This window comes from Lontra canadensis, unplaced genomic scaffold (genome assembly GCF_010015895.1).
Source record: "Lontra canadensis isolate GAN:19392208 unplaced genomic scaffold, GSC_riverotter_1.0 scaffold9, whole genome shotgun sequence".
In the NCBI taxonomy this organism is placed as follows: Eukaryota; Metazoa; Chordata; class Mammalia; order Carnivora; family Mustelidae; genus Lontra; species Lontra canadensis.
The window spans coordinates 430881-457784 of record NW_022631003.1 but is presented as its reverse complement, the minus strand read 5'-3'; the positions used below and the strand labels follow the sequence as shown (position 1 = coordinate 457784).

The following is a 26904-nucleotide window of genomic DNA, read 5'->3' as shown; positions in this document are numbered from 1 at the left end:
AAAGGATTAATGTATTTCCAAAAGAAATACAGTTAAAGGACAAAGAGTTAAATGATAGGAAATAATTTCCATAAAATCACAAGATAAAACATCCATATACTTAAGACATGAGAAGCTGTAAAACTACAAGGAAAACAGAACATAAAGACCAAGGGATATGAATGAGTAATTCCCCAAAGAGGAAATATAACAGATTTTAAAAGATAAGTAAATACAGAATTTCATTAGAAATAAAGAGATAAACATTCAAATAACAACATATTCCCTTAAGTTACTCTAGCATTTATTCTCAATAATTCTCATAAAAACATATGTTAAGAAAATATTTTTCTTCTATGTTTAAGATTATCAACAAAAGCCTGTAATTGGAGTACAGCATTGCTATTTGTTAGAGGCAAAAATGGAAAAGCATCTAAGTACTTGAAAAAGGAAAATGATTAAATACATTAGTGTTATTTCTATTTGATGAAATATTTAAAATCCTAAGTTAAATTTATAAAGAATATATAATAACAGTCAGCTGCCTATGTTACTGTACGTGAAGAATGATTAAATTTTACAAAATAACTACAGTGTCAGGAGAGCAACACAAGGGGCATCTGGGTGACTCAGTTAAGTATCCAACTCTTGATTTTGATTCAGGTCATGATCTCAGGGTCATGAGATCAAGCCCAGTGTCAGGCTCTGTGCTGGTTGTGGAGTCTGCTTGGGATTCTCTCTCTCCCTTTGCCCCTTCCAACTCCACACACAGACTCTCTCAAGAAAGAAGAAGAAGAAAGAAAAGAAAACCAAACAAGCTATGTTAATAGTTGTTCTAGGTTTTTGGACTCTGGCAGCCCTTTTTTTTTGGCAGGGGTTGGGGGAGAGGCTTATTTTCTATTTTATATTTTCTTTAACATGTACATTATGAAGGAATATATATTTGATAAAATGTGAAAAAATAAGTGACTTAGGGGCACCTGGGTGGCTCAGTGGGTTAAAGCCTCTGCCTTTGGCTGAGGTCATGGTCCCAGGGTCCTGGGATTGAGCCCCTCATCGGGCTCTCTGCTCAGCAGGGAGCCTGCTTTGCCAGCCTCTCTGCCTCCTTGTGATCTCTCTGTCAAATAAAAATAAATAAAATCTTTAAAAAAAATCAGTGACTTAAACTATCATTCAGATAGTTTATAGAAAATTGTAGTAAACAAGTAATTATCCAAAAATTATTTAACTGAACTCAACATGTAAAACTTAAGATATAAAAATTAAATGAGAAAGGAATAAAAAGCAAAAAGGCATCTTGCCTGAATTCTGTGTTAAAAACCACATTTCCATCATGAATTCATCAACTGTAACAGTAACACAAGCATTTACTTAGACCTTTTTGTCCTGAGAAATTCTCAGGGAATTTTCATTTAATCCCCACAAAAGCCAAGTGGGGAGGTTACCAGACTGTCTCCATTTTGCAGATGAGGAAAGTGAAGTCATCAAGCTATAAGGTAAATTCCCCAAGATCTCAGAGCCAGTTAATAGTAGGAGCAACATTTGAACCAAGGTATTCTTGAACATTATACTGCACTGTCTCTTAATCAATAGAGGAGATAAAGAGATGCTTACATGCTCTGTTGGTAGGTTTATTGGTACATAAAATATGTATCAGATACACGGAAAGTTGAGAACCACTCCCCCACCTTTTTTTTATTACCATCAACTTAGGTGTTAGGAGTTGAGCATATGGATTTGGGGAGGACACAAACATTCAGACCATAGCACCCACCATATTTTATCATAAGTCTAAAAGAAAAATACTATTGATTCTGTCATTCTAAAATATACGATGTGGGGCGCCTGGATGGCTCAGTGGGTTAAGCCTCTGTCTTCGGCTCAAGTCATGATCCCCGGGTCCTGGGATTAAGCCCCACATCAGGCTTTCTGCTCAGCGGGGAGCCTGTTTCTCCCCACCCGCCCCCCCACTCCCTGGCCTGCCTCTCCGCCTACTTGTGATCTCGAGCCATCAAATAAATAAATAAATAAAATCTTTAAAAAAAAAAGATAAAATATACAACGATTATAAGATGTTTCACAATATTAGGTTGATTAAATCAATTTGAGTAATATAGTATGACCTGACTCCAGCATTTTGAGAATTTACATGAAGAAAAGCGTTTGGTGTCATGCTGGGCACATCTGTCTCATTAATGCTAGTGCTATTATTGAAACTCAGTGCTCAACAATTATGTCTCTGCACCAGTGCTGGGTGTTTTTATGTATCTTTTGTTGTTGCAGTAATCCAACACTGTGCAGAAATAATACTGTCGTGGTTTTACAGATGTGGGATTTAAGGTATCAAAAGTGTATGTGACAATATTGAAGGCCCAGCAAGTTGGCAAAGGAAGGATTTGAACCTCCTTTGACTCTTCAGCCTGTGATATGTTTCTGGTTTGCCTTGTGTTTTTAAAGGATACTCTTATCAGATGTAAGCCTGGTGGGTCCCCAATGGTGGCAAAGTCCCCGAAGGCTGAGGTTTTGGCGGACTGGTGGTGGAGAAAGCCATGGAGCTCTCATAATCATGTACTTAGAGACCTCAGGAAGGGAGGGCAGCCTGAGGTCTTCAAGAGGCAAAGAGAGCATGAAGGGTGGAGAGGGAGAGAAGGAGCTCATATAAGGAGGAGTGAAAGGAAGTATGAGGAGACAGGGCACCAGACCTCACCCCACCTAGCGTACTGACATTTTCTCATTTATTCCTTCTGATAACACAGGCAGGTTATCCCTGTTTGCAAAGTGAAGAGACTGTGGCTCAAAATCAAAGAATCATGAAAATAAACACAGTGGCCTTCGGAGAGTCCCACGCGGGCTGCAGTGCCCCACACGAAGATGGCCCATCAGTATTTTTACTATGAAAGAGTGACTAGAGAAGAATTTGCTGACCTTTAGTTTTTACTCTTTCCTTTTCTCATCTCTGCTCCCAGTTTTTGCATGGGACTAGAATCCACTTTGTTTTAAACTGTAACTACGTGATGCAGTTAAGTCCGGTCTTAGTTCATTTGGGCTGCTGTAACAACATAGCTTATATGAGTGGTTTAGGAACAAGAGAAGTTTATTTTTTATGGTTCTGGAGGCTCCAAGTCCCAGATCATACTGTGGGCAAATTCAGTGTCTGGTGAGGCCTACTTCCCCGTTAACGGTCTTCTCACTGTGCCCTCACATGGTTGGCAGGGACAGGGTAGCTCTCTGGGGTCCTTCTATCAGGACACTTATCCCATTCAGGAGAACTCCTGATTTCAAAACTTGAACTGGGATTGGGGGAGGGGGAGGAGGCACAAACATTCAGACTGTAGCAACAATTTACGTATACACATTTTTTTGAATCTATCTTTGTTCAGGACACCAGAAGCCACAAAAGCAGGATGATAAGAACTGAGTTAAGCATTAGATTAGGGAATAGAGGGTGCAGGGGATTTTGGAATGAGGCTCTCCTCGCCTCTCTGTTGATTACTCCTTGAGCATGCTGTACCTTTTGCTAGCCTCTCTGTTCCTCAAATTCTTAATCTGGAGATGATTGCAAATGCCTCAGGTTGTGAGGATTCAATTTTATAAAATAACTAGCGTGTCATATATCCTCAATAACTTATAACAATGGCCATCTATTTTTAAATATAATAGAACCCATAATAATATCTTGGAGAATGAACAAATCATATAGAGAAAGTTTTGAATAAGGTATATGAAAAAAAGAAATTAGGGGAAGAGGAGACAAAAATCTAGATTTTAAGAAAAAGAGGAATCTGTCTCCATCAATATCCGGACAGAAAAGGAGTAATTGTTTGCAAGAAGAATGGATATTATAAGTAACAAGTAATTGGGAACAGAGAGAGAGAGGGGTGGGGGGGGGGCGGTGGGGAAGCAAAGAAGGCAGAGAGGGGAAAAAAAGAGAGATACTGTTTTTCCCATCTTAGCTATTTGATTTAGCAATTGAATGCACTTTGAGATTCTTGTTTATGTTCTGCCTTCCTTTTAATTGAAAACAATTGTTCTGAAGTTTGCTACCCTGTCATTAACTCTTCTGTGCCTCAGTGACATGTCTATAAATGAATACCTCAGAAGAGCCCGTTGAGATGGTGTGGGAGGGCAAGGAGAAGACGCGGAGGTCCTCCGAGGAAGAGGTCGTGAGCATCTGGCCCTTGGCACCACCTGCCCACATTCTCATTACCACCCCAAGTTCGTCTCAGAGGCACACTCCCTTCCTTACCGACTTTCCCTGTGTTGGAGCCCTCACGTCTGTCACGTCTCTTTCCTTGCATTGCCCTTGTCTAAGAAATGACACTACCCATCTCTCTATCTTTGAGTAGGTCCCAACCTCATTGGATTATGTTTTGCCCTTCGTCTTTAGATGGTGAAACTCTTTAGATTGTTTGAAACCTAGCACAAACTTGTTTTTCTTTCTATGGTGCACTTGATCGCTATTAAATCTATGTATTACTTAAACCTGTAGTGGGGTGTGCTGCTTTTCCCTCTCTGCCCCTCCCCCACTCCTTCTTTCCCTAATGTCTTCTCTTTACTTCCTCCCCAACCCCGCCTCTTGTCCTCCTTGCTTCCCTCTACTTCCCGCTCTCCATCTGACAGTCTTCTAACTCCCTCAATGGTTTTTCTGGCATCTCATAACCCTTTTGGAAAGAGTCAGGGGAGAAATAAATGCAGTAAAGCATCCCTAGCCTTCCTGACCTCCTTTCTGCTTGAGCACAGAGCCCTGGCCTGCTGTTCCTCTAATCTCCTTTGCAGTAGACACCTTCCTTGCCACCTGTCCATTTCAGGGCAAATTTTTGGTCTTATGTTCACATAGGGACAGATCTGGGCCCTCCCAACCTCAAAGTGAGCAGTCTGGATTGCTCTCCTGGGCATCCTTTCCCTGTTCATCTGGCCCACCTGTTTTCTTGGCCAGTAACTACACACATTTATCACATTGGGTTTGTCTCAATAAACCAGAGCTGTTATTAAGTCAAGCTGCCAAAAGCACAAAAACACAAAGCAACAAAACTAATAGAAGGGAAGGGAAGAGAGATTGGTTTTGTGTATTTTTTTAAGGATTTACTTATTTGAAAGAGAGAAAATGCATGCATGAGAGCAGGGGGAAGGGGCAAAGGGAGGAGAGAGACAGTCTCATGCAGAGGCTTGAATAAGGCTCAATCTCAAGAGCCTGAAATCATGACCTGAGCCAAAATCAAGAGTCAGATGCTTAGCTGTTGAACTGGCTGAGCCACCCAGGTGCCCTGAGAGAGACTGGTTTTAAAGAGGAAGAGCAGGGGTGCCTGGCTGGCTCAGTTGGTAGAGCATATGACTCTTGATCTGAAGGTCATAAGTTCATGTCTCATGTTGGGCATAGAGATTACTTTAAAAAAGAAAAAGAAGGTGTGCTTGGGTGGCACAGTTGGTTAAGTGGCTGTCTTTGGCTCAGGTTATGATCCCAGGGTACAGGGATCAAGCCTCCACATCCACTCCCTGCTCAATGTGGAGCCTGCTTCTCCCTCTCTCCTTGTCCCTCCCCTCCCTCATGCTCTCTCTTGTGCACTCTATCTCAAAAAAATAAATAAAATCTTTTAAAAAAAAAGAAAAAAGGATTAAGAACATACCTAAAAATGCAAGGGATTCTCAGACATTCAAGAAGCCTCCCTTCAGAGAAGCAAAAGAGATGATTCCCCTCCACATTTTAATTCTCCTGGGTCTAATTAGCATACATTAACAACCTCTCTTCAGCAGCATCTCCTTTGGACAGGTGGTCTAAACCCTGAGCATTGCATTATTCCCTACCCTGTCTCATCAGGAGTGTGTTATACACCTTCCTTAACGGAAACACTCCATAAAGGGCTTGCTTCCGTTCTACCTGATCCACCTGTCTCGTTACCCATAGATACCACCGAAATCAGCCCAGATATTTCCATCTTCCAGGCTCTTTCCTTGCTCCAACCATCTGAATCTTTGAGAAAGTTTAGACAAGTGCTTCTGGCTATTCTTTTTTATGACCTGGCTGCTGATTATATGACTGGAGCCACTGTGTAAAAATTCAAGTTGTCTCTTTTACTCTATGTATATTCAATTTTAATTATAAGTTGTTATAAGTTGTGCAAAACCAAACAAACATTTACTTCCATCCAGGTATGATGCACTTAGCCTGTGAGAGCTTGCATCTCCTCAAGTTTATATCGTTTATATCTTCTCTAGTTTATATCTCAAGTTTATATATGTATTTGTGCTTAAACTATCTCCATAATCTTCTCTTTTCTCTACTAAATTGGAACTTATTCAAGGATAAGTGTTGCATTCATCCTCCCCCTCCTCTACTACAAGTATCGCTACATCTTGTGTGTGTTAAGCACAGTATACATTTCTTGGGTTGGATACGATAATCTATAGTTTCTTCCTTTTCCCAGACCATTGAATTTACTCCACAGTACAATAGCATATAATAGATTCTAGCCAAATCGCATAGTTTGGACTGTTTTGGAATTAAGGTATCTTTGAATGCATGATTGATGTCTGGATTATGTATCATATTCCAAGGGACATTCCGAGATCTAAACCAGGGCTGCCATGTTGCTTATATTCCAGAGGTACTGTTCATAGAGACCTCACCATGAATGGCAACCTTGAAAATTTTACAATACCCAGCATGTGGCCATTTATTGCAGCCCTGCCTAAAATCACTCTAAGGTGAGACGATGTGAATAGGCAAGCACCCGGTGACCTATGCTGGCTGGAGTCTTGTTCTTGCAGATGAAGGAAGTAGCCACATGGGGACCTAGGTAATTCAGTCCCGTTAGTGAATGTGTAGTGACTAAATCCCCACAGTGTGCTAAGAAGGAAGAGAGTGAGCCACTGTGGTAGCTGGGGGAAGGGCACTCCAGGTGGAGGGAGTGGCAAATAAACACTCCGTACCAGGAGTCTTTATTCCTCCAGTGTGTTAGACAACACGAGGCCAGTGTACATGGAATAAGTGACCAAGAGGGAGTGTTGAGGGAGACAAAGGAGATGAGGTCAGAGAATGGGGTAAGAGATTGCGGGAGGAACACCCTGCTGACTCTTTTGGGCTGTATAGTCCAGTATAAGGACAGTCACCTTCCCTAGGTCAGGGGTAGAATGATGGGCACTGACTCCCATTTTAATAGGACCATTCTGACTGCTATTATGGGAATACCCTGTAGTTCAAAGGCAGAAGTATGGAGACCCGTTAGGAGGTTATTGCTGCAATCCAGAGTGACATGATGGCTTAGGACAAGGTGATAGTGGTTAAGAGTCAGTCAATTCTGGATCTGCTTAGATGGTCTGATGTCTTCTGCCAAGGGGAACTATTTTAATGCAAATGTTAAGTTCTAGCTGTTATTTGATAAATAAGATTTTCATTTGTCTTTGAACATTTTTTAAAGCTACCTGTGAATGATTTTTTTTTCCCCAGAGAGAATTGTATCATCATGACACCTATTACAGTTTGTTTTAGCTCCTTAATTTACTTGCATTGATCACAAGAGTGGATTTTTCATATATTTTAGTAAGAAATGCCAATCCCAACTAATACGGGGAGTTTATGTGCAAAAGTTTTACAAAACAGTATTTGAGCCTAGGCTTAAGGCCAGCTTACATTGTTATGGATTTCTACCTTTCAGGCAATTTTTTAAAGCCAGGAATTAATGAAGGATTGCTCTTCACCAGCTTATCATATTGAAATGTTGGTAAAAATCCACCAAGTAGTTTAATGGTTCAGTTAGAGAAGAAATGGTGTAACTGTAATACAGAAGCACTTAAGTCTAGAACTATCAACTGGTTTTTCCCTCGTCCTTTTTTAGCCTGTGGGGAGACTTAACACTCTTTGAATCAGGACCTCTAGAAATGCTTTCTTTTTAAATACCGTTTTCTGTATTTCTCTACTCAGTTACTTTTTTTTTCTTTATAATTTCTAGTCTTGTTTTTGCCTTTGTTCTCCTTTTGAATGAAGACAAATAAGATGATAATTAACTTGGGTAAGACAAATTATAAATCAAACAAATAGTGATAAAGTGTGATAGCACAAGATATACATGAGAACAACATGTATTTTACTTAAGATTTCCATGTTTCTTTATATGAAATTCTGCTCAATTATCGAACACCAAGAATGTGTTTGTTTACTGTATGTGAGAGAGAAGTGATTTCTCACAACTGTTCTACATATGAAAAAGTTCTTAAATATCCTTATGTTAAGAATTTGCGAGAGTAAACTTGTATTTATTGCATGTATCTTACTCATACAGATGTATCTTTCTATCTGCACACATATGTGTAACCTGGTCATTGTTCTTTGTAATGTAGGGAAGGACATGCCACATGTTGTTTATTAACCAGAAGAGCTTAATCTAACGGGTGGCTAATCCCACACGGGGCATCCAGAGTACGGTACAAAACAATTATTTTGTTCCCATCAGACACTGGTTCTCAAACTATGGACAGTGGAGTAGCAGCATCAGTAGGAAGTTCTTAAAAATGCAAATCATGTTCATTCCTCATTTGTCAAATGAATTTGTCAGAGGAATGAATATACACTGGGTGGGGGGGGGAACAATCTCTTCAACAAACAGTGTTGGGACAGCAACATGCAAAAGGCTGAAACTAGACCACTGTCTTTTACCATACACAAAAGTAAACTCAAAATGGATAAAGACCTAAATGTGAAACCTGCAATCATAAAAATTCTAGAAAAGAACACATGAAGTAATTTCTGACTACCTAGCAACATTTTTCTAGGTATGTCTCCTGAGGCAAGGGAAATAAGAGCAAAAATAAACTGTTGGGACTACATCAAAATAAAAAGCTTCTGCGCAGCAAAAGAAACAGTCTAGAATACTAAAAGGCAACCTATTGAATGGGAGAAGATATTTGCAAATGACATATCTGATGAAGGGTTAGTATCCAAATGATAGAAAGAGCTTATACAGCTCAAGAGCCAAAAACCAAAAAATCCAATTAAAAGATGGGTGAAAGACATAAACAGACATTTCTCCAGAGAAGACATCCAGATGGCCAACAGGCACATGAAAAGATGATCAACATCACTTATCATCAGGGAAACGCAAATCAGAACTACAATGAGCTATCACCTCACATCTGTCAGAGTGGCTAAAATCAGCAACCCAAGAAACAACATGTGTTGGCGAGAATGTGGAGAAAATGGAGCCCTCATGCCCTGTTGGTGGGAATGCAAACTGATGCAGTCCTGTTGTAAACGGCATGGAGGTTCCTCAGAAAGTTAAAAATAGAACTGTCCTATGATACAGTAATCACACTAGTTGGTATTTCCCCAAAGAATATGAGAACACTAATTCAAAAGGATGGATATGCTCCTGTGTTTATTGCAACATTATTTATAATAGCCAAACTGTGGGAGCAGCCCCAGTGTCCATTGATAGATGAATAGATAAAGAAGAGGTGGTATATTTTATATATATGTGTATATATATATATGTGTGTGTGTGTGTGTGTGTGCATTATTTATATATTTATATATATTTATACATTATTATATATAATATTCTGCCATAAAAAATGAAATCTTGCCATTTGCAACAACATGGTTAGAGCTAGAAAGAATAATTCTAAGCAAAGTAAGTCAGAGAAGGAAAAATATCATATGATTTCATTCACATGTAGAATTTAAAAAACAAAACAAACAAGCAAAGGAAAAAGACAAACCAAGAAACAGACTCTTAACTACAGAGAACAAACTGATGTTTACCAGAAAGGGGTGGTTGGGGGGGCGCGGGTGACAGGGATTGAAGAGTACACTTTCTTGAAGAAAAAAAAAAGTCATGGGCTCTACCCCAAACCCACTGAATTTGAAACTCTGGGGTTGGGGCCTAGCTCTGTTCTGTCGGACTTTCCAGATGATTCTGTTGTGCCCTAAGGCTATGAGCCACTGAAAAATGTAACCTTTCACACCTTCCAGAATCCACCAGTGTAGATGGGCTCCTTCAAGTGCCCGCCTTCCCTTCCACTCCCCATACTTCCCTGGCTCCTCCTTGTAGTTCCGTTCACCACCAAAGGCCAAGTAGCTGCTCCAACCCACTGAGCCTTGGCATGTGGCTCCGACTTGGTGGGCTTTCCATAGATGTGCACGTTCTTCAGTAAAGAACACCTGAATCTCTCTTGTTAATATTGATCACTTTCAGCCAACAGGCATTCAAAGACACTATATAAAATGATTTACTATCCAGTAGTGATAAAGATGAGAGGATTGGGGCACCTGGGTGGCTCAGTGGGTTAAAGCCTCTGCCTTTGGCTTGGGTCATGATTTCAGGGTCCTGGGATAGAGCCCCGCCCCGCATCAGGCTCTCTGCTCAGCGGGGAGCCTGCTTCCCCCACCCCGCCCTGCCTCTCTGCCTACTTGTGATCTCTCTTTGTCAAATAAATAAATAAAATCTTAAAAAAAAAAAAATGAGAGGATTGACACCCACATCCTGTCCCATATGCTTGAAGTCGGAAGGCCATACTGAGGCAATTCTGCTTTATACCCCCTTTATTCCTGTCTCATGAATAATACCATTCCCTTTTATTCTTTTAAGTGCTCTGGTCTAGATGGTAAATTATATTGCAGTGAACTAATCATAAGCAATTCTAATACTGTTAGGAAGCAGTCAGAGAAAGATTGACCAGGAAGGAAATGTTTTAGAGCTTAAAAACAAAAGATGCCCAGTCACAATAGGCAGGCAAGACGGACTGGTGATTGGGATGGGACAAGAGAAGCCTTAGAGCCTGAGAGTTGAGGATAAATAAGGATGTGAAACAGCAGGTTACATTAAGAGAGGCAGTGTCTGGTGGGAACAGTAATAGATGGCGCTGGTAGAAGAGTGACTTCAGGCAAAGTCTTTCAGAAGAACTAAGGGCAGATTTTGTTTCTCTTTATTCCCCCAATAATATATCATGAGTGGCTCTTTGGATCATTATTAAGAAGAAACCTAGTGTGTCTTTGTTTCCCTATTTATGTTGGTTCTCTGTATTTGAAATGCTTATCGCTCCGTTTTCCATCAATTCTGGGCTATATTTCAAACAAGCAATCATTATATAACATAGCAGAATAATAATTCACTTTCAACTTTGGTTCACATTTTCAAGTTTAGTGGGAAAAAAAAAAACAAGACACCAAACGGTCCACACTGCATAATATTTTATGTCTTTATCATAGCAGAACACTAATGCTGGAATATTGAGATCTATGGCCTGCCGAGAACAGAATGGGGGGAATTATGCAAATACCTAACTAATATGTTGTGATATTGTTTTTCTGAATGTTAATATGATGAATGAATTCTGTTAAAAATGATCATATGGGGATTTTTTCTGTTACTGTTTTGTAAAAATTACGTGTTTCATGTGGTTTAGGGACCTTGCAAACTGTCTATAAATTGCATTTTGGACAACAAAGCTGACTTAAAGCTTAAGAAAGTTTTGGAAATTATGATAAAAATTGTATATTCAATTTTATACAACTGGTTAATGTTATTATCCGTTGTTGTTGATGTTGTTGCACATTAACGATGGGTTTGGCATCCATGAGGCTTGAAAGGCTTTGCCCTTGGGACATTGCACATAAACTGACCTTTTAGGCCATTGAGCCTCATTATCTTCAACACAGAAGCTTCTTGTCATGGTCCTCTGTTTCTATGTGGACAGTACAGATACCGTGTCCCTGTTTTCTCTTTCTTTTTTACCAGAGCTAGTGTGTCTTCTTTACCCTGTATACGCTTGAGTAATGAATTTTGCTAAATAACCTTCATTATTCTTTATTCAGTTAATTGTTGCATTTTCCTACTATTAATACAGAACACATTTCAGAGTTAATAGCTGTCTGGAAAGGAAAAGTAACTGTCAATAAACTCCTACATTATCTTTTGTTTAAATATCACATAATTAATTAACATACCTTTTAATGCTTTTACTTAGGTAGACATTATTCTTTGAAGGTAGGTAGCAATTAATATTATGTTTTAATTTTTAAAACCTGTAATCAGAGTAATTAGCTGAAGAATAGGTTTAGTCTGGTATCCTTTACTAAGATCTATATGATGAGATATTATTTTGTATTATGCCATAGAGTGTTTAATTCTTGTTTTACTGTCTTTAAACAGCATTACTTTCAGCTCAATCTCCTATCAATATATTTATAGTTAATGTACACACGAGTTTCATAAGTAATGTGTTTTCCTGTTTATAAATGAAACCACAGTTGGCCCTTGAGCAGCATGAGGGCTAGGAGCACGATCCCCACACAGTTAAAAATCTGTATATAATTTTGACACCCCCCAAATTTAACTACTAATAGCCTACTGTTGACTAGAAACCTTCCTGATAACATAGACTGTTAACACATATATATGTGTTAACATGCTGTATTCTTAGAATAAAGTAAGCTATAGAAAAAATGTTGAGAAAATCATTAAGGAAGGGAAAATACATTTATAGTACTGTACTCTATTTATGGGGGGGGAACCCTACATGTAAATGGGTCCATACAGTTCAATCTGTGTTGTATGAGGGTCAACTGTATTTACAAATCAGTGTTCTTAATAATTTTCTGACCTAACAATTAAGTTTGAGACCTGAGAAAGGCACAGAATGTTAGGGGATAGACTAAGAAAGTGATGTACAACTTTTTGTAGAAATAGCTAAGATGTCTCTAAGTCCTGGTCTTAAAAGTCTGTCACCTCATTTTAATAAGTCGGCTTATCGTTAAACACCATTTCTTTGCAATTGACGTTTATATATGAGCAGAATCTGTGGCTTATTATAAATTCTTAAAACAGAAAATGGCCTCTTGTGTTTTAAGGACTAGTCCTTTGGTTTAGAAGACAATTTGTAATATGTATTAGATAAGCAGTAAATAATGGGCTCCTTCAAACCACCACCATCAGGGAGGATTCACCATTTACCATTTCTAAATGTGTTTTTCCCTGTGTAGCTCAGGGCTTGCAAATCATTTTTATAACTTTTTCTCATATTGTTAAAATCTTGAACTTTAAGCAAACAGCAAACCCAAAGCAAAAAGAAATAATCATTAACCCACAACTCAGCAAGCCCAAAAGTTACGTGAATGATTTCAGCATCTCTCTTTTATGCACTGATTTAGTTTTCATTTGAATATCTTTTTCAGAAAGGGCTTAACATCATTACTTTTGCTGTTACTAAATCCCCACCTATAAAACAAAGAGAAAAACAGCCTGTTCTTTTTTTTTTTTTTAAGATTTTATTTATTTATTTGATATAGAGAGAGAGATTACAAATAGGCAGAGAGGCAGGCAGACAGAGAAAGGGAAGCAGGTTCCCTGCTGAGCAGAGAGCCCGATACCGGGGCTCGATCCCAGGACCCCGAGATCATGACTTGAGGTGAAGGCAGAGCCTTAACCCACTGAGCCACCCTGGCACCCCAAAACTTGGACCAAATTCTTTTTTTTTTTTTTTTTTGTCTTTATGGGTTTTGGGGATAACACTACATACCAGTTCTTGAGGTATAGTTTCAAAGAGTAGTATGGCTCTGTGTGGAATAATTCTAACCTTGCAAAGCTGACCTTCACGCTATCTCAAAAATGTGAACGTGTTAATATTTGCTCCATGTTTATTAGTCAGTCTAATTAAGAGTAAGTAAATGTTCTGGGGACCTTTATATGTTCTTCCAATAATTTTAGTGCTGCTTAAGTATAAGAAGTTTATACATCTCAATATAGATAGCCCTGTCTGTACATATGGATCAGAGACAGAAGCTGTTTTAAATGACCAATAATAAAAATCAATTCAACTCTTAATTGTAATATATCTTCAGCTGTATCCATTTTATTTCTTTGTTTAATAGTCTATACAGGATTTGTTTCTTAAGGGGAAAAAAAAAAAAAAAAAAAAACTTTGTGAATATACCAGACAGATGCATTGGGATGTCCTGCAAAGAAGGTAATGGCATAGAAAACAGGACCAAGTAATGAGATGTAGATGAGCAGCACATAGAAATTTTAGCTTTGGATCACGTTTACCACTCTATTTTTCTCTGTAGTGACTTTATTTGTTTTGCAAGATTAGAGCAGTAGTTTCCAAGTTGAAGCTTACTTGGTTTTATACTTTGCAGGTCAGTTTCTTCTGGAAGAAGCTCGCCTCATAGAAGCAGCTGAGATGGCAAAGAAAGCCGCTGAGTTGGACAGCACAGAGTTTGATGTGGTCTTCAGTGCTGCGCACATGCTCAGGTGAGTTTTGCCCCTGTGCCTTAGAAGACCAACACTGCAGCTTTGGGAAAGGAATTAGGTAGACTAAGTCCCCTGTCATACTCCCTTATTCCACATTCTTTTTTTTTTTTTTTTTTAAAAGATCTTATTTATTTATTTGAGAGAGAGACAATGAACGAGAGCATGAGAGAGGAGAAGCAGACTCCCTGTAGAGCTGGGAGCCCGATGCGGGACTTGATCCTGGTACTCCGGGATCATGACCTGAGCCGAAGGCAGTTGCTTAACCAACTGAGCCACCCAGGTGCCCCTTATTCCACATTCTTGAAGTGAGTTATGCTGTTTTACCACGCTAATGTCGGTCAGGAGTATTTTATTCGTTACAGTTTATGTGCACAGTATGTAGGGGATGTAAGCCTTCAGGACTCTGAAAATTACCGAGAACCATTTTCCTTTCCTTTCAAATATCACTATAAAATTCAAAAAAAATCAAAAAATTAAAATTAATAACTGTTTAAAGGTCTAAAACAAACATGTTGATTGGTCAACTGCATCTCAGTATTTGTGTTTTATATTAATTATATTGAATATGGCATGTGAATGCACTTTAGTATGTTTGGTGGTAGAGAGAACTGTCAAGGACAAATATACCTAAGGGCTAGCAAAGCCTCAAAATGGTGCTGTATTTAACATTGTTGCTACATATGGGAACAATGTATCTTTGTAGGCCTTTTAGTACTTCTATTTTCAGAAGGATAGTCTGAAGCCTGATTATTATAATAGCAAAACAATTAAAAGTTAGTTCAACAATTTTTGTTGTGAATATAAAAAGAAAGTTACTGCATCCATGAGTGGTGTTTTAGATTAAAGGAGAGTGGTTTTAAGAAACTCAAATGATTTATACAGTTTTTTTAAAAGGACTATTTGTTCTGTTAGCAATATGTGTACCCCTTCTCCCATTCTCTTACGTGAATTTCACTCGATTAAATCTTCACCTAAATGCTTCATAAGTTGACATCCACACTATGGGCTCTGTGTTTGGCTCTAGGAATAGGTTTGTAATTATGTAGATTATTCTTACAAGGGAAGAAAAATACCAGAGGAATGGCTTCACAGTTCAATGGCTTTAACACTACTTTTCAAGAAAAGTAGTTTTGTTTACTTTTTGAGATCCTTTTAGATTTATCTGCAGTTGTAAGAAATAATATGGAGCGATCCCCTGTACCATTTATTCAGTTTCCCCAATGGTGATATATTGTAGAATGACAGTGCAGTATCAAAAGCAGGATATTGATAGTGATACAATCCATTGGTCTTATTGTGTTTCCCCAGTTCTACTCATACCTGTGTGTGTGTGTGTGTGTGTTTATGTATTGAGTTCTGTGCTTTTTTATCACACCTCTCTAGGTTTGTGTATCCATCACCCTCGTCAGAGTACAGACAATTTCCAATACCACAAGCACCCTTTGTGTTGTCCTTTTATAACTACATGGCTTCCTACCTAGCTTTTTATAAGGTGTTTTTTTTTTTAAGATTTTATTTATTTGTTAGAGACAGAGAGACAGAACAAGCAAGGGGAGCAGCAGGGAGATGGAGAAGCTGACTTCCAATAGAGCAGGGAGACCGATGTGGGGCTTGATCCCAGGAGCCTGGGATCTTGACCTGAGCCAAAGGCAGACGCTTAACCAAATGAGCCACCCAGGCGCCCTAGCTTTTTATAAGTTTTAAATAAGGAATTCAAAGTCTGTTTGAGAAGGAAGTATACTGTGAGGTTTTAGTTGAATGTGCTCACTCCACATTTAAACTTTTGCATTCCTAAAACTGATATCTACAAAGAGAAACCAGCATTCAATCAACTGTTGGTGTATTTATAAAATGAACTGTAGCCAGGGACGCCTGGGTGGCTTAGTCATCAAGTATCTGCCTTCAGTTCAGGTCTTGATCTCAGGGTCCTGAGATTGAGCACTGCGTCAGGCTCCCTGCTCAGTGGGAGAAATAAATAAAATCTTTAAAAAAGTAAACTATAGTCAATCTCATGAACCTTCAATGCAAGAATAATTTTTAAAAAGACACCTTCATTTGCATGACAGACGTAGGTGCTGTTATAGGGAGAGGGCTGTCTCTTCTTCACGAATAAAAAACTGTGCTTTTAGTCACAGTGAACCATTTACAAGGAAGGATATGCACAAGTTTCTACAGGCTAATGCATCTTAATCTTAATAGATATTTTCCTGAACAAGGTATTTGGCTACATATTAAATCAGTATCTGAAATTCAAGGTCTACCAATGAAAACCCATTAAGATACAAAAAAGGTCCTTGTTGAATATATCACTTCCAACTTTTTCTTAGTTACCATAGTGCTAGAAACCAGTGGAAAAATATTGTTATACATTGGCAGTGTGGAAATCTTCAGGGTTTATTTTTCAGAACCTTCTTTCTAGTTTTCTGCAGTCTGCATTCCTCATTAATGTGCAGTCAGTCAGCGCTTTCCTAATACTGATTGCCATTATGACCACAGCAGCCTGGCTATATCCTATTCCACTTGGTGGCAGCCCCCATGATTGTTTTCACTTAGTTTTTCTGTTTCTTGACTTTATTAAATTCAGGTATTTCTTGAGCACTTACCGTGCAAGTTGTACACCAACCTCTTTCCTTATTCACCAAGAGCATTGAGGACTTTGCTGAAAGGAGTAAGAAAAGTTACTTGTTTTGCCTTGAAAGCAACCTCATCAAAATCCTTAGCTGTCAAGATCTTGCTTATTTATTATTACATGTAATTTCCTCTGGGGATACGAAATTATCATAAATTGACTTTGATAGTCTTCCCTCAGAGCTCACTTCTTTTGCAAGATACTTAGGATATAAAATTGACAGGGCTTGGTGAGGTAAAGAGTATGAGGGAAAGAATAGATGTCTCCCTGGTTGTGTCCAGGTTAGCTAGATTAATGGCTACCCTCATATACAAAATCAGCAATTTAGGAAATGTCATAGCTCAAGAAATGGTTTGAACATATACATTTGACTTCCCCTTGCCTTGGCTAATTCCCAAAGAAATGACCCAAAGAATCTATCAATGAGGAAAAACTACTCTTCACCAAAAAAAAAAAAAAAAAGTCATACCACCTAACTGAGACCAGACTGGAAGAGGCAAGTTCCTGAGGCTAGCCACCAAGGGACAAATTTTTATCTTACTATGACCTTCAAAAGGCTTAAAATTTGAGAACTTTCTAATAGACCCATTTCAACTCTCAGTTGTGGATAATGATCTTTCTCTGTAGAATCAGCACATAGAAAGTTTGGAAATACTGGATTTCAAATTGGCAGTTCAGGTAAGAATGACAAATCAGGTATATCCAAGTAAGGAGCCCTCGTTTGTGCGGTGAGATTTAGTTAAAACCTAAGAACCACTTAGAACATCCGTAATTCCTGTTATCAAGGTGATTTACAAGAACACTATGTGGTGTGGAAGTATCAGCACTGTTCACCAAATATGTCGGCCCTTCACCTACAACACATGTAATAGGATTGTACTTTTCTGCCTTCCTCCAAGTTGAAGAACTTCGTGGTTCTTAGTTGGATTGTGGAATATGCATGAACATGACATATGTCACTTTTTTTTAAATTTATTTTTTTTATTTTTTATTTTTAAAGATTTTATTTATTTATTTGACAGACAGAGATCACAAGTAGGCAGAGAGGCAGGCAGAGAGAGAGGAGGAAGCAGGCTCCCCACTGAGCAGAGAGCCCGATGCGGGGCTCGATCCCAGGACCCTGAAATCATGACCTGAGTCAAAGGCAGAGGCTTTAACCCACTGAGCCACCCAGGCACCCCACGTATATCACTTCTGAACCAAAGCTGTAAGAATCAGTACTTGTCCCCTTTTCTGACTTGAAAATTGTGAAAATAGATCCCGAGGTTACCAAATGGGGACAAACCTTCCTACTCTACCTGCCCTGAGTAAGGAAGCGAGAAGTAAACCTTATTGTCCTGATTCACTGAGGTTTGGATATGTTTCTATTACAACGGTGTAACCTACCCTAACTCTGACACAGAATACATCTGGGAAAATGAAATAGGTACTTTGGAAGAGGAACGATATGACATTAGAAAAGATTCCTAAGAGAGTAACAGGATTTCTGAGTTTATAGTTACAGTGGAGGCAGGGCACAGTTGAGAGACTGAGAATTTAAATAGAAGTTATAGATCTCTTAGAATTCAATGTAAAATACTAAAGACATCAAAATGATGACTGAAAGGATAAATGATTGGAGGATAAAATGAGAATATTGTATACACACTAATAATTACATATTGTTATCATAATTATATATAGTATACAGGTATGTATATATGCATGTAAGTATATGTGTGGTGGGTATATAATATGTATATGTAGTTTTATTTGTATATCTGTAAATAAGTATATATAATTATATGCTGTATATGTGTATGTAGTTATATTTAGCATTTATACATATATATAGTTTTACTTGGTTTTGCATAAATAAATGTTAGTATCAATAGGAAATTTCTGAAGGCAAGCATAGAACACATAAGCAGCTATCAACAAATAGTGGAAATTTCGAAGCTAGAATGAAGGCCTTCAATGATTGTATTGAAAGAAAAACTGCTGAAATAGCATTTTCTCCTAAACTTGTCTCCATGAATGGGTCACACTTTTTAGTTGTAAACTAAAGAATATGCTTTTGCCAGTTGAAACAGGAACAGGATTTATGAAAGAGTGTTCTGCAGCCACACTTTCAGTCTTGGGCTTGAAAGCACTCTTTATAGTCAGAAATAATACCGGACCATCTATCTGGCTCTCCCTGGGAGTTAGCAGCTCCTAAAGGCCAAGCTCCGCCACCGTCACCCACAAGGAACCAAGCAGAGTCGCATTCCTTGGATGATTCTCTTGGACCCTGCTGCCTCTCTCTTAGGCTTACCTCTGGCTTCCATTCCCTTGAGGTTGTGTCCGATTGGTGGAACGTGAGTCATGTGCTGGAATCTCAGCTGCTATAAAGTTGGAAGAAGTGGGAATTTCTGGCTTGTGTCTTTCTTGGGAAGGTGGGATCTGCGTTGCAGCTAACTACTAAATGTATTTTTAGAGAGGGTGATCACAGATGTTGAGTGGTCTCACATGATGAACATTAACTATATGTGCTGACATCATTAGTGCTTCAAATAAAATGGGAAAAGTCCTGGATGCTTCCGGATGAGAGTATTATAAAAAAGAACATCAGTTATCATCAAAGGAAAATATCAAAGGAATTCAAAATGCTAGAACTCAATCGACTTTATAGCTATAGAGTTTTAAGAAGAAAGTATTGAATCAATTATTCTGTTAGGAGCATTTTGTACAGATGAATTTATTCAGTGGTCTCCTAGAACTAGAAGCTAGAAAGAGCAGAAAGATCCTTGATACCAGTAGGAATTTCAGAGTCACTAAAAACAAACCTTACCTGATTCATAGCATTCATGGACTTTGGCAGGAAAAAAAAATTTTTATCCACTTATGGACTAAGGGAAGAACAAAGGTCACATTTACTTAAGTATCTATCTGTCTGGTACTATTATTTTGCATTTCATATCTGTCACTCTCTTCATTATATCTGCATATATGTGATGTGGACAACAGTATTCCCATTTTATATATGAAGATACTGAGTTTTAAAGAGAGTCCATATCTCCCACTGTTGGTAAAGCTGGCATTTGAGTTTAGTGTATTCTGGCCAAGTATAATACTGTTTTCACTGTGTCACATTGGCTCCCTCATGTCTTTATAAAGTGACTACCCAGAGGCTGTGATTCTCAAATATATTGTTGGAGAAAGGATTTATAGAGTGATAGGTTATCAAATGTGTAAAGCCTAAATAGTAAGATCCTTCCAATATTATTAAATTACCTCTTTATGATAAATTTTAGAAAATAGATTTACATTCATAGGAGGGAGAATGCGACATTTGTGTCTCAAAGGGATATTAAGTTTTTAGAATGGTACAGTGTCTGACAAAGGACACAGTTATAGCTGAGCTAAGCATGAACTTATATGGTTTTTCCAGGACTAAGGGCCCAGGTTGTCATTGCTCCCTGAGGTAGTAAAGAAAGCAAAACTGTACTTCACCAACTGGTTCCCATTGCTGCCCTGACTTCTAGAGAGCAGAATGAACATACGGAAAAAAAAAATTGTTATCTTTAAGTTTCTGTGCTTGACACTTCTTATGTAATTAAATATATTAAAATCAAGAATTTAAATATACTAATTTCTTTATAAATTCCACTGGAAGTGACTTAAAATTTAAATTCTTAAGGGAAAAAGGAACCAAATCAGATTATTTCTCAAGGTAGATTGGGAGTGTACACACATGTGTACACACACACACATACATGCCCAAGTTGGATATATATTTTTTTCCCCTATGCTCTTTAGGCATTTCCTTTTTAATACTTACAAAATTACCAAAAACCCCTCAAAAAGTCATTGGATTGTTTAATTATAAATTGTCCATTAGTTTCAAATTTTGGCCCAAAGGGGGCTTATTTCAACTAAGTTATAATGGGTTGTAAGGTCTTTAAAGCAAAGGGCAGTGATAGATGAGGTTAAAGGTGAGGTGTTCCAACCCAGTGCCTCTCCAACAGTAATGTGTATGTGGATCACCTGGGGAACATGTTAAAATGCAAGTTCTGATTTAGTATGTTTGTGTGGTGCCTAAGGTTTTACACTTCTGACAAGTCCCAAGTGATACTTAGAGTGTGGGTTCTTGACTAGCCCTGCAAGCAAGTTCTATCTTGCCTCTCTTATTTCTACCCCCCCAAATCTTTCTCCCACCCAAGCATTACCAGCTGAACATAAAGAATTATTTACTGTATCTGAACACTATAATAATTGACATTACCAATAAATATTTCCTCCCTTTCCATTTTTCCGGTACATTTCATCTGTTTAGACATAGGCTTAACCTGTCTTTAGCAGCCCTGAAAGATTCGAGGCCATGAAAGAATGAGCTCACACTCTCATGGGGCATTAAGAAGTTTCTAACTCAGAGGAATCTTTTGTGAAATTACACCATCAGCCTAGTGTTTTCTTCTGTTACTTCTACATTTCTGCTTTACCTCACCAACTTTTATGTTTAGAACTGAGATGGATACCAACAGATCATAAAGCTATTTTTGATGTATTGAGAGAGAGGTTTTTACTTAAGATGGCTTGGTGGTCATAAACAATATCTTCTAGGAGTTCCATTATAAAGATCTTTTCTACTTCATTGTTTTTATATCTATGTGTGACTCTAGTTTTGCCCTTTTAAGATTTTCCACACATTTTTATGTCCTTGTTTATCTCAATTCTACGTCTATTCCTAGTATAATTTATCAATTAGAATTAAAATTTAGTGCTGCTTTGAGTAACTTAAGCTACGTTTCAGTTTAGCTGTTAGCAAGAACCCAGGAAAACTCAGCTACTGTTCATTTTACTTTCATGATACAAGGACAGACAGTTTTCTAGTTAGAAAAAGAAGATGGAGGAGAAGGAAGAGAAGGAGAAGGAAGGAGAAGGGAAGAAGAGGAGAAGGAGAAGGGAAGGGAGAGGAAGGAGTGGGGGAAAAGAAAGCCTATAAGTTATCTTAGAATAATTACTGACTTTAATAAAATATTATCTTTTATATGAGTCAAACAGTAGTTACTGTCCATATGAAATAATTTTTTCATATGAAATAATTTTTAATTTAAAATTGACAGTTTACAGCTGTTAATAATTATAGTCTTCTAGCTGCAACTAGAGTTTTTATTTTTTATATTTTCAAAGAAGTAATTTTGAATTTAGTAACCTTAACTTTCACAGAATATGTACAAATATATGTAATTATAAATGATTCTCTTAATCACACTCCCCTCAAACATTTCATAGAGTGTATTAAGTTGTTACTTCACAATATCATTGATTCCCAAATTTCCTATATATATCTTTTCTTTTAAGAATTTAAGCCATAGGGGCATCTCGGTGGCTCAGTGGGTTAAAGCCTCTGCCTTCGGCTCAGGTCATGATCCCAGGGTCCTGGGATCGAGCCCCGCATCGGGCTCTCTGCTCAGCAGGGAGCCTGCTTCCTCCGCTCTCTCTGCCTGCCTCTCTGCCTACTTGTGATCTCTGTCTGTCAAATAAATAAATAAAATCTTAAAAAATAAATAAGTAAAAATAAATAAAAAAAGAATTTGGGCCATAAACCTGTGTTCCAAAAGATACTTTTCTATTATAAAATAATGCCAGGGAGGGGAATTAGATATATGAAATATATTTCTGTATTTTTAACAGTTAAACGTTTCATAGTCCCATGTGCAAAATGGAATTCTGTAGTAATCAGATAATAACATTTGTTTGTGACTTTCATTCCTGTTTTCACTCTAAGCACACCTTTTTTTGGATAGCATAAGGACTGAATTTAAAGACTTTCAGGGATGCCTGAGTTGCTCAGTCAGTTAAACATCTGCCTTTGGCTCAGGTCCTGATTCCAGGGTCCTGGGATCGAGTCCTGCATCAGGCTCCTTGCTCAGCAGGTAACCTGCTTCTCCCTCTGCCTGCCATCCCCCCTGCTTGTGTGCTTTCTCATTCTCTTTCTCTGACAAATAAATAAAATCTTTTAAAAACATAAAATAAATAAAAAATGAAGACTTTTTAAAGATAGCACAATTCAGTAATTTCTTCGGAATCCAAGGTTTACATCACAGTCCTGTTTACACTGGAGGCTGTTTCTACTTCTTTACCTTTCCTGGTCCTGAGAGGCCACAGAAGGGGTGAAGACGGGGAGGGCCCTATGTATATGACCAGCAGGAGTTGGCAATGAGATAGGAGCCCCCATCTGCATCTCCAGGGTTGATAAGTCTATTGTTGGTGTAGATGATATGGGACATAACTTTATGTTGACTCTTAAGGGTGGCATGTTAGATGGGAGTAGTCACCCATCAGGACCTAGTGTAGCTTCCAGGTATGAATAATTTTTATAACTCATTATCTCATTCCTAGCTTTGTAAAGTGTGTCTTGGTCAAAACACAAGGTTGTCTCCATCTGGCCTAGGAGATTTCTTGGTAGAGCCAACTGCTTTTCCCTTTTACCCACTTTCTGAGTCTTCTACTTGGACACATGGGAAAATTATGGTTGCCCTCCATACGTAATTGTGACTCTTCCCTAAAAACAGGAGATGGTGGGGGTAAGGAAGTGAGTATCCAGCACTCTTCTCACTTTCCCTCATTCCCTATTTCTTTGCCTTTCTTCTCAGTTCCTCCCCTTCCCCCTTTTTGGGGTACACGATGCAAACCACAATAGTGTATTTCATTCTGTTCTTAAAACTATCGTCTGCTCGATTTAGTCTAGTGAAGGGCACTTTTATCAATATGGGGGATGGACGTGGGCAGGAAGTAAAACCTGTTAATGCAAACATCCTCCATATTCTTCCCTTTACAGATCTCATCTCTTACACTCAAATTGTGGCTTTTTTTTTTTTTTTTTTTTAAGATTTCATTTATTTGACAGAGAGAGAGAGGCAGGCAGAGAGAGAGGTGGAAGCAGGCTCCCTGCTGAGCAGAGAGCCGGATGCGGGGCTCAATCCCAGGACCCTGAGATCATGACCTGAGCCGAAGGCAGAGGCTTAACCCACTGAGCCACCCAGGTGCCCCTAAATTGTGGCTTTTAAACATTATAATCAAAAGGCATGTTTTCTTCCTTTCTTAGTATTTGATGTAGAAACTGTTGGGGTAAACTGCCGCTGAACAATGTATCCCATATCGTTTGACAGCATCTTAGTATATACAAAGATATCAGCACGATCCTGTGGTTCAGATACTTAGCTGTGGAGTCTGTACCCAGATCTCTCATTTTCCAGCTATGTAACCTTGGGGGAGTTGACAACCTCTCTAAACCTCATTTTAACCATCTGTAAAATGGGAATAGTAATAGCACTTACTTCATGGTGTTGTTGGAACATGGAGTAACCAGTTCCTGGTATTTTGTAAGTGACACATAGGTAGAGGATTTAGAAGTTTTCTGTCCCAGAGAAGAGATAGTGAAGAAAGAAAGGATAGGGATATTAAGGAAAAATTATTCATCAGTTTCTCTAAATAAATTCTATCCTGATAGTTTTGGCAACCTGGGTCCTGCGGTCTGTGCTAACAATTCAGTGGTTGAGGTTCTTGACAATTCAAGAAGCCCCTAAGCAACTAGCAGAATATTGCTAATTTCCTTAGTTTTCAAATATTGATTAATGATTCCATCATCTTTGCAATGAAGACGTATTAAGCACTCCCATGATGCTTCTTGCAGGCGAGTATAAAATACAACATACCCTGTAAAGTGGACATGAACAGTCCATCATGAGTTTTCTCTCATCTAGAGAATAAAACAAGAATAGTAAATGAACATTTGGTGGGTAGAATTGACATACTCTTTCCCCTACTGTCCTAGAGTGAAAATTAATTTTCACAGTTATATGACAAATCTTATAAACTCTACTTTTTTTCTATTTCATTAGAATATCATCAATTCTACTTCTAGATTAAGAAACTAAGCCTTCTAAACTAGGTATTTCCCTTGCAAATTAAACCACTAAAGACAAAGAAGACTTTAAAAATGAACAACCATTTTGGGGGGGAAAACCATTTTTTTTTTTTAGATTTATTGATTATTATTTTAAAGGCATGTCATCTAGTGAATTCCTCAGTTTCTCTTTGATCCGTATCTACCTGATGAATTTGGGTGTCCATAAAGATGAATATTAATATTTGCTATGCTTTCCATGTTAGACATCTATTGGTTGATTTTGCTTCAAAGTAACTTAACTTCTTTGTAGTATTAAGTTACTCTAATTTCCTACCTCCCTGCTTTTTATTTTCCTCTGGAGAAAACCCTTCCAGGGCATGACCTAATGAATTCTGGTTCAAATTTCCAAATGAATTTGAACCAAAATGATTCTATAATTTGGTGGAGGGAACCTTCATTAAATACCCTAGCAAGGGAATTTTTACTGTTTCATACCAGACTAAAGTACTTTTCTTGACATATTGAAATTGAACTTCCAACATTTATGAGAATATAAATTGCAACAGCACGTTGTAACTGTCATGAGTCCAGTAGAGCCTTAGGTCAAGGATTTTTACTTTCTCTATAACCCCATTAAAAATAGCAGTGTTTCCTTTAAAAATTAGAAAAATATGTCCTGGTCTCCAGAGAGATGTTATCTTCAGTTATTCCTATTATTTATATGGTTGCATAGGATATGTCTTTATAGTTTTTATTCGCACTTGACCAAAGTGCAAATTCAATTTTATAGGCTAGTGAACCTCCTCTTTTAAAGCCTGAATGTGATTTTCTAATTGATAGAGTTAATTTTTGTTTCTCCTCTTTATTCCTGACCTCTCTGTCATCGTCTCACCTCAAAACTTCTTCCTCCCCCCCACTCCTGCCTGCCCTGTTTTGGTATTTATTTATTTTGTATTCAGGCATAATTAACATACAGTGTTAGGTTAGTTTCTGGTGTACAATATAGCGATTAAATATAATGATTAATCATTTCTATACATTAGTGCTTTTCAAAATAAGTATACTCTTAATCCCCTGTATCTATTTCACCTTTCCCCTACCCAGCTCCCCTCTGGCAACAACCAGTTTGTTCTCTAGAGGTATTTAAGCATATGGGGGAGGGGTGGTCTCTGTTTCTTTGTTCTTTTGTTTCTTAAATTCCACAGGTGAGTTAAATCATATGGTATTTATCTTTCTCTCCCTGTCTTAGTATTATACCCTCTGATCCATCCATGTTGTTGCCATTAGCAAGATCTCATCCTTTTTTATGGTTGAGTGACATTCCTGAATTCTGTCAGAAGCTTCTCAACATCACAGGTTCAAAAGAAAGTACTCCATTTCAACTTCAGACCCTAAGCCATTTATTATTATTGTTCACATTATAGGTGTGCTGTATGTATCATTGGAAGTTGAATTTGACTTACTTTATAACATTTCCATACTCTGCAGATAGTCACCAGTTACAATACAACTGCAAGAACTTCCAGCCTTTATTACCTACCATCTTTGAGGGTTTTATGAAGCAGCATGGCATGATTGAAAAACATACTGTGTTTATGATGGTTAATTGGCCAGGCTTCCTCAGGACCCTGAGATTTTATTTCTCCTGCTAACCAGTTGGCTAAACCTAGGAGTATCCCTTGAATTGCAAAAACAGACAATGCATAAACTTATTAAAATTCAGTGTGTATCTTATTTGTGTAAGTCAACAGCTTCACTCATCGTATTTTGTGTTAGTCAAGAGAAACTGGCTATTTCAAGGATGACAGAATTCACTAAAGGCCAGAGAATATAGCTTGAATCAGCAGGAAAAAAAGGTAGCCCCAGAACTGGGAAGAGACAGGACATGTGATAGCAATTGTTTTACAGAAAGAGTCTGACCAGGATATAGCTTATTATTTCCACCATTGTCAGTAAAGGTAGCCATCCTTTCATCTTTCTGTCTCTCATTCGGAAATGTAAGTCTCAAGCAGGAACATAAAATGAGCTGAGCCTGTGTCATGGGTGCACCCTGGTGCAGAGAGCAAGGAGAGGAAGTATCTGGCCTTTTTTTTTTCCCCTGTAGTTTGCATACAATGGAAGGTTCACCACCTAAATTGGAAAGAAAATTGACTTGTAGATACAGAAATTTTTTGACATTT

At 38.1% G+C, this 26904-nt stretch overlaps 1 protein-coding gene across 1 annotated transcript in view; it reads left to right on the top strand.

Annotated features, from left to right (window-relative positions):
* Nucleotides 1–26904, top strand: part of TMTC2 (transmembrane O-mannosyltransferase targeting cadherins 2) — a 422846-nt gene that overhangs the window by 334104 nt on the left and 61838 nt on the right. The window contains exon 10 of the mRNA XM_032854661.1: nucleotides 14108–14222. Within this exon, the coding sequence (XP_032710552.1) occupies nucleotides 14108–14222 (115 nt within the window). The remainder of the gene's footprint in view (nucleotides 1–14107; nucleotides 14223–26904) is intronic.